Below are 8,702 nucleotides of genomic sequence, written 5' to 3' on the forward strand. Positions count from 1 at the left end.
CTTCTCCCTGAACTTTAAGTCCTACCCAAAATTTGGTTTCCCTTAGTGCTTGGTCAACGCACAGTTTGAACAATATTGGCGATGGGCTACAACCGTCACTCTCTTCTCAACCACTGCTTCCCTTTCGCGCCCCTCGACTCTTATAACTGCCGCCTAGTTTCCTGTACAAGTTGTGAATAGGCTGTCGCTCGCTGTACTTTAGCCCTGCTTACCATTCTGTAGCCGAGTCTGAATGTATCGTGAAACGACAAAAGACAGAGGAGCGAGCGAGACGATGGCACGTGCGCCTGGAGAAAGTCCGCACGCGGCCGGTAGCTTCCCGCTGGACGAGTTCTCGCGACATTCCTCGCAAAAGGCGCGCCCACCGCTCTACGCCGTCTGCAGTCCGAACACAGAACCGACGGCCACCGGAAGCACGTACACGCACTGGCTTGGAAGTCACTTAGGCGGTTTCGCAATCCGCTGGCCATTTGGGGACCGGCGGTGTCTCCAGCATCGCCGAGTCCACTGCCGGAGAAAGTCGCGCGGGGAAAGATGATTTAATTTCTTCCGAGGCGCGTCCGTCTCTTTCTCCCTGTCGCCCTTAGCGCCCTGCCTTAAGCGCCGAAGAAGTTTACAGGTGATCCGACCACCTGTGACACTTGTCCGCCAACTGGTTGCTCGCTCGAGAGAGATCCGGGGAAGTTCGCCTTACAATATGCTATGGACCGGCTTCGATCTCGAAAACTTGCCCCCGTTCCTGTGCGCGGGAAACTGGGAGACCACCGAGCAGGTGGAGGGAGCGTATATATAGTGGACGAGGGGGCTGGTCAAGGCATCAGTTGACGTCCTCTGGCAACTGGCAACGACTCAAGCAACATGAGGACCACTGCTCTGGTGAGTGCCTGGGTGTTCCTCAGGGGTTCGTTTCGGGACCAAGAGTATTCACTTCAAACACGCTAATGGAAGTTTACTAAAATTGCTATTGCACTTAAATCAGCTGTTGACGAGAATTTTTAATATTGCTAGTAGTTTCAGTAGTCAAAAATCATAAGACACTTGCAATACATATACCATCAAAAATTTATAAAAATACTTGTTTATTAACTACAGTATCAGTATGGATGCGTACATGAGGTTCAGTCCCGCTCTACATATCGTGAAAATTGCAGACTGAACATGAGGAAGTAATACATAAAATTTTAATATTATTCAAATGATCCAAAGCGTCAGGAATAAAACAGCACTGCACATCCTGAGGGTAGTTAGTAAAGTATTGGAAATTTTTCGTAGTAGCTGAGGCTACTTTTTGAGAATATCTGCAAACACTGCGGTGCCATCTTCTGAAAATAACATTGTATACGTTATGAATGCTGGGCTCACTGTGGTTCCCAAGTTGTGCAGCGACCGTAAACCATAGAATTACCAAGTAAGCAGCAAGCAGTCGCAAAAACATGTTTTCTTGATTTACTTTTGCAAATCGATTTCGACTGATGGCTGTCAACCAGTTGAAATTGATTTGCAAAAGTAAATAAAGAAAACACGTTTTTACGACTGGTTGCTGCTTACTTGGTAATTCTAGTGCATACGTTGCTTTCTGTTAATCAAAGAAGTTAATTTTCGATTTTTGCAAGTCATCGGTGACTGACTGATGTAAATACTTCTCCCTAATTTTAACTTCATTGGATTAAAAGAACTCTTTCTGAGTTAATTCTTGCTCGAAGAGCAATATCCATTCAACCAGCCTTCGATACGTTATCTTCTGCTTTAGCACATCAAAGACTCATATGATAAAATACACACACACACACACACACATACACACACACACACACACACACACACACACACACACAAGTGCGTGTGCATACACGCCCCTGCACACATTCATACACACAGGAATCATACATAATTATTAGAACGAATGTATAAACATTAGATAGATCATTATTTATCTAATCATTAAAAAGAAATATATCTACTTATATAAGGTTTAACGAAAGGTATTGCCTAGCTTTTAAAAAACGTTAATCACAAACACAAATAGAATACATATCACGTGGCGATGCGTCTGGGAACTCTTTATTTTCATGTTACGAATCATTATCTGCGAACTGTTCATAGTACACTGATCAGGGGAAACATTTGGGAATAAAACTTACTAACAGAGAAATATAAACTCTACCTAACACAAAACTCGCTCTTGCTTGCGTCTGGCGATGTTATAATTCATAAACATTGTTTGTGACTATTTGTTAGAGCCTAATGTTCTTCCATCCACACTAAACTTACGTACTTACAAAGCTCGTTAAACAGCACTATCCGATCTGCTACGACATGTGCTTTCATCAGTCCGACGAAACGAGAACCTTGCAATCCTCCATGCTCCAGCGTTAATGCTCGCTGATTTCTAAACACCAGATTGCTTGAGAAACGGACGGCAAGAGGGGGACGAAATCCCTGGATGCCACAACGTCTGCACCCAACTGTACTAGGTCTTTATTTCAGAGGGAGTTTGACAGCTGCAACATATGGAATCCAGCTGTAAGATGCGGAGAGCCATGGGGCGCATATTTTGGAAGACTGTGAGCTGTACGCAGTCGTACAGGGGTACAACAGCGCACCCTATGCTTAAAATGACCTCTTGGCGATGTATGTAGCTGTGCTAACGGAGCGCTGTTTGAACAGTTCGTGTAAGAAAGGATTTCAAGCGAAATCGTGATACGTTCGTCGCTGAGTGTTCTGCTAGTCAAGTTGTGGCACAAATTTCTTTTCTGCCCAATTCTGTTCAGTACCTCCTCATCAGCAGCGTGATGTACCCATCTAACTTTCAGCATTCTTTTGTAGCACCACATTTCAGAAGCTTCTATTCCCTACTTGTCTAAACAATCGTCCACGTTTCGCTTCTATACAAGGCTGCATTCCATGTGAATACTTTAAAAGGCTTCCTAGCACTTAAATCTATATTCTGTGTTAACAATTTCTCTTCTTCAGAAAAGCTTTTCTTTCCATTGCCAGCCTACGTTTCATATCCTCTCCATTTCGGCCATCATTAGTTACTTTCCTGCCCAAATAAGAAAAATCATTTATTAATATATCTCGTTTCCTAATAAAATTCCCTCAGAATCGCCCGATTTAATTCGGCTAAATTCCACTGTCAATGTTTCGCTTTTGTTGGTGTTTATCTTATAATCTCCTTTCAAGACACTGTCCATTCCGTTCAATAGCTCTTTCACTCTCTTTCCTGTCTCTGACAGAATTAAAATGTCATCAGAAAACCTCTATACAGGGAAATTTAAACGTTCTGTTACGCTTCGTTTGATTAAAACTTTTATCACTTTGGCTTTTATGAAATATTCGCCGTCCATTAAAACTTACTGCGTTCTGTTCGCCAAGTATTGTGATTCTCTAACCAATTAAATATTGGCGAATATACTGTGATCGTATCTAGGTTAGTAGTGGATGATGTTGCACCGTGTCGAGAGGCGTTTGCAAACATACGAAGATGGAATCTGACATTTGATTTTGTAATCTTACCCTGCCACACATCGCTTTAAAATTCTTATTCTTTGCACAAATTTTGAAAGCTTCAAGAGGCATTAGATATACAAAAGAATAACTGTTTACTTATCTTCAGTATTTAGTTGTTATTGTCGAAGGCTGAAAGTCTTGTCTAGGGTTACATTCTTGCAGCTGAAATTTCGATTTTGTAGGTTCTTCATGACTAAATAGCTGACGAAGATTTGCTTGTATTTTTTTTGAATTTTATTCTTTGTCACATGTTTCAAGCCAGCCGCAGTGGCCGAGCGGCTCTAGGCGCCTCAGTCTGGAACCACGCGACCGCTATGGCCGCAGATTCGAATCCTGCCTCGGGCATGGATGTCTGTGACGTCCTTAGGTTAAGTTAGGCCTAAGTAGTTCTACGTTAAGGGGGACTGATGACCTCAGTCACATGTTTCAAGCCAGCAGCAGTGGCCGAGCGGCTCTAGGCGCCTCAGTCTGGAACCACGCGACCGCTGTGGTCGCAGATTCGAATCCTGCCTGGGGCATGGATGTCTGTGACGTCCTTAGGTTAAGTTAGGCCTAAGTAGTTCTACGTTCAGGGGGACTGATGACCTCAGATGTTAAGTCTCATAGTGCTCAGAGCCATCTGAAGCACATCTTTCAACATCACGCAGTTTCTGCGTTTTCCACATTTAAAAAAAGAACTAATAACTACATTCATTGTTGGTGATAATCTTAGAAAACGCCTACTTCCATCGGAGACACGCTCACCATTACTCACATTCTGTGATACTCGCGTTTTCCGAAGAGTTTACAAAGCAAAAGGGGTTACACTTTCCTACCAAAGAATAATCTTTACCAAATTATATCATTATTTTATAAATAAATTTAATAATTACAATTGGATTATACGATTAATAACGTGAATTTTAAGAATGCCAAAAATTTCGTTATTTCAAATATTTTGAAAAGAAGAGCAATTCTAACCATACACACAGATTGTAACAAATTAATTTCTTTTTATTCATTTTAACCTGAAATATAACACATCGTATACAAAAACAAGTGTATTTCTTTTAACGAAACAGCTGAGATAATTTTAACCAATGCAAGAATCGATAGTATACAAGATATCGGTTATCTCTATAAAAAAAAGTGTAATGTTAGAGGAGGCTGATTCATTAAACTTGCGTTTCTTGTTTGCAAGATGACGTGTATTAATGAAGCTTGCTATGTTTTACACATTTCTTGGAGAAAAACTTCTGTTCCTCCACGTTCATCATTAAATTCTACGATCTTGCAACGCATGGGCGTCAGCAATGTTGCTCTGTAATTTTGTTCTTCTGATATCATTGTAAAGATGAACTTCTGTTATCTTTAACGACAGCAGGTTGCAGGGGCGCCCACAGGTTTTTGTCTCAGTAGGGGCAAAACATTTTCACCACACACAAACACACACACACACACACACACACACACACACACACACACACATATATATATATATATATATATATATATATATTTTTCCAGATTTTATATTTCTGAACCGTATTCTGCCAATAAATTGTTTTCTTATCACTAATAATTGTTTAAGCGCTTAAGAACACTGCTCATGCAGTGAACGCAGTTGGATTTAAATTAACAGTCCGGAAAAAAAACGGTTCACTACACTCAACTGTGTAAACCTGGTCAAATTCACTTACATTACTGTGAAAGCTTCCTTTATGCACTTAACAATAGTGTTCCGCAGCTGATAGTGTACTAACTAAGAACGATTCTTTCATGCGATACAGCTGTATTTTGGAATAGGCCTACGCATTCTAATATGCTTACTGAATTACTATTGTTGTCTAAAGAGCATTTGTCGTTTCATGGTAATCCAGATGTTTTTTCCTTACATTTCTTAAAGAAAAACATACAATTTTTAAACTTATCGTAATTTTTTAACGTTAGTTCGATTCTCATTTAAAGTTTTTCATTTGCTCTAGTTCATCCTGAAATTCTGTTTACATATGTCTTATATCATTTTTACGTAATTTTATCGATATTTTCCGGTTATTTTAGTGGTAATTTTATAGGTATTTTAAATAATACATAACTTAGTCCTAAAGTTACAGGTATTTTTTAGGAATTGGAAGGAGAAACAGCATTGGTCGTTTTTTTTGTTTTATTATCCGCAAAATCGATTTTCGGTCACTTAGTGACCATCCTCAGTGCTGTAATATACAAATAAAATTGGCAGGCACTGGTGTCAACAAGCTTAGAGCGATCACATAAATCTCGACCAATTTTATTTGTATATTAGAGCACGGAAGATGGTCACTAAGTGACTCGATTTTGCTGATAATAAAACAAAAACAAAAAAATACCCGACCGATGCTGTTTCTCCTTCCAATGGTATCCATTATCTGGCCGTGGTGCACAGAACACTCCACGGAGTCGCCAATCGGTAAACGTATTTTTTATATTCGTAAACGCCCACTGGCCCCCACCTGCTGGCGCCCCTGGCAGGTTGTGTTCAAGAGGTGTCCCCGAGAAGCAGTCACTGTAGATCTCTGTCTCAACAGGTATACCTCGCCGCCGTGCTGGTCGCGTCAGCACTAGCGGAAGAGGCTCGCGGCAGTTACGCGGCCAAGAAGCACGACAAACGCGGCATCCTCACCGGGGAGCACTCCGTCGGCGACTTCATCGGCGCAGGAGCCCTTCTGGGCGGGGGCATCGGAGGTGGCTACATCGGCAGCGGCCTGGGCTACGCCGGGGGATACGGCTACGGCGGCGGCCTGAGTGCCGGAGCCATCGGCCCGGGTTCCGGACTCGGCGCCGGGTCCCTGGGAGGCGGCGGCATCGGCCTGGGCGCAGGTGCCGTCGGCATCGGCATCGGCGGGCCCATCGTGACAGTCCAACCTACAGAGACAGTGGTGCAGACCGTGAGGGTGCCCGTCCCCCAGCCCGTCGCCGTCCCGGTCGCCCGCCCCGTCCCCGTGCCCCAGGCGGTCCCCGTCCCCGTCGACCGCCCCGTCCCCGTACCCCAGGCGGTGCCCGTCCGGGTGCCCCACCCGGTGCCCGTGTCCGTCCCCAGCCCCTACCCCGTGGAAGTGCCCAGGCCCGTCCCGGTCGCCGTCCCCCGGGCCGTCCCCGTCCCGGTCCCCCAGCCGTACCCCGTCCGCGTCCCCCAGCCGGTGGCGGTCGGCGTACCCCAGCCGTACCCCGTCCGCGTGCCCGTCGCCCAGCCCGTCCCTGTGCCCGTGCCGGTCAGCTCCGGCTTCTCCACTGGCGCCGTCGTAGCCGTCGGCGGTCTCGGCTCCGGACTCGGAGGAGGCTACGGCCTGGGAGGTGCGGGGCTGTCGTCCGGCTACCTCGGCTCTGGACTGCTGGCCGGTGGATACGGCTCCAGTGGGATACTCTCGTCCGGTCTGTACGGCGGTGCCTACTCTGGCAGCCTACTCTCTGGCCACGGCTACGCTGGAAGCTACAAGAGCTACCACTAGAGCTCTCACCCGACACTGTCGCTGGGGATACTCGACGTCTGTCCCCAAATTAGTGAGGGCGTGTGAACCGAACCACGCATTGGAGGTGGCTCCTAAATGGTGTCGAATGGGCTTTGTAGTACCTGAAAAGCAGCTTTCTCATACCAAACAGCAGACCTCCATTCCACATTCAGCCCTGTTTGTTCATTCACTTACATTTTCTTCATTTCATTTACGTGAGACTGCCATTCGATTTTCATAAATTTCGCGACTGATATGTAATCATTTTTGTACTTACTTAGAATGTATGTCATTGCTATGACGGTGCAATAAATATACTGTTTTAAGTAGAAATTATCTATTTTTGAATGAAATCAATGCCCTCATCCACAAACAAAAAAATGTTCAAATGTGAAATCTTATTGGACTTAACTGCTATGGTCATCAGTCCCTAAGCTTACACACTTATTAACCTAAATTATCCTAAGGACAAACACACACACCCATGCCCGAGGGAGGACTCGAACCTCCGCTGGGACCAGCCGCATTCACAAACAGTAAGCCTTTGGTAAGCGTTGTGTACATCGTTCCGCATAGTCAGCGCGTACACAACTTTAGCACTACAGAACGCCCCACTAAGCACAACAGCGCAGGCGCAGCGCTCGTCCGTCTCCGCAGTATGAGATAGTGCTGCTATAGAAACGGACCAAATTCTGCTTCCGCCGATCCGCATATTAATATGTAACGCAGCCATTGAGATTGCTGCTAACGTAGAACCTTTTCTCCTCGCTGATCACACTAGCGCAGTGATACATGAACGCGCGAGGTATAGACCTCCGGTTAGTCAGTCTGCATTAGTCTGTACGAGATCTTCATTTGTCTGTACTAGTCTATAGTCAAGTTTCAGTCTGCGCCTAATAAGATTACCAAATTCCTGTATATAGCGATGAAGAGAAATGTATAGGCACTTTGTCAAGTATTAGAGATATGAGAGAATAAGATTAACGTACCAAGACCAAAGGAACTTCAGATTGTCAATTGTAAACAGCATCCAGAATCAAGTTACGTAATGTCTATCCTTGTTATTATTTTAATAAATGTGTGTGAAAATTAATCAAGTTCTGTTTAAAGTTGGTCACCGCCAATCTGCTACTCCAAGTGCAAGTGGCTTTTCTATCGTCTGCCCTAACGGCAGAAGATAAACACGCCACGATAAGACCGCGAGACATATTGCTGACACTCGCCTACTTGGTTAGAGCGACAAGTCAAATAATATGATGGTGTGCATACTGAAGGTGTTACAGCACGCATACCACAGTAAGTTGCAGATGTCACTAAAAAAGATAGTTGTGTTGCGGATTTCTTCAAATGGACAGATCAGCAAATCGAGTTACATTTCTTTTTGTGTTCGTACGTGAAAGTTTTAATTGTTCAGAATCATTCTACAAATACGTAATGTCCCATCAGTATGTTATTTAAGTCAAAGCAGAATCTGAGTTGAAGAAGGATGGCATCAGAAATCAGCTTTCAGTTTGGTGTTTCTAAACAAAAAGTATAATTAGTATGAGTCGTAGACGCCCGCTCGGTTAGCCGTGCGGTCTAACGCGCTGCTTCCCTAGCGGGAAGGCGTGCCGGTCCCCGGCACGAATCTGCCCAGCGGATTACTGGCGAATTCCGGTGCTACGCCAGCCTGCGGATGGTTTTAAAGGCGGTTTTCCATCTGCCTCGGCGAATGCAGGCTGGTTCCCC

General features: G+C 44.6%; 1 protein-coding gene across 1 annotated transcript; it reads left to right on the top strand.

The window, feature by feature from the left end:
* Positions 1-781: 781 nt before the first annotated feature.
* Positions 782-7,307, top strand: LOC126291599 (elastin-like). Its single transcript, XM_049985134.1, has 2 exons — positions 782-876; positions 6,054-7,307. The coding sequence occupies exons 1-2, from the start codon at positions 859-861 to the stop codon at positions 6,972-6,974; spliced, it is 939 nt and encodes a 312-aa protein (XP_049841091.1). The 5' UTR covers positions 782-858; the 3' UTR covers positions 6,975-7,307.
* Positions 7,308-8,702: the final 1,395 nt, after the last annotated feature.

This window comes from Schistocerca gregaria, chromosome 9, assembly GCF_023897955.1.
Source record: "Schistocerca gregaria isolate iqSchGreg1 chromosome 9, iqSchGreg1.2, whole genome shotgun sequence".
NCBI classification, from domain to species: domain Eukaryota; kingdom Metazoa; phylum Arthropoda; class Insecta; order Orthoptera; family Acrididae; genus Schistocerca; species Schistocerca gregaria.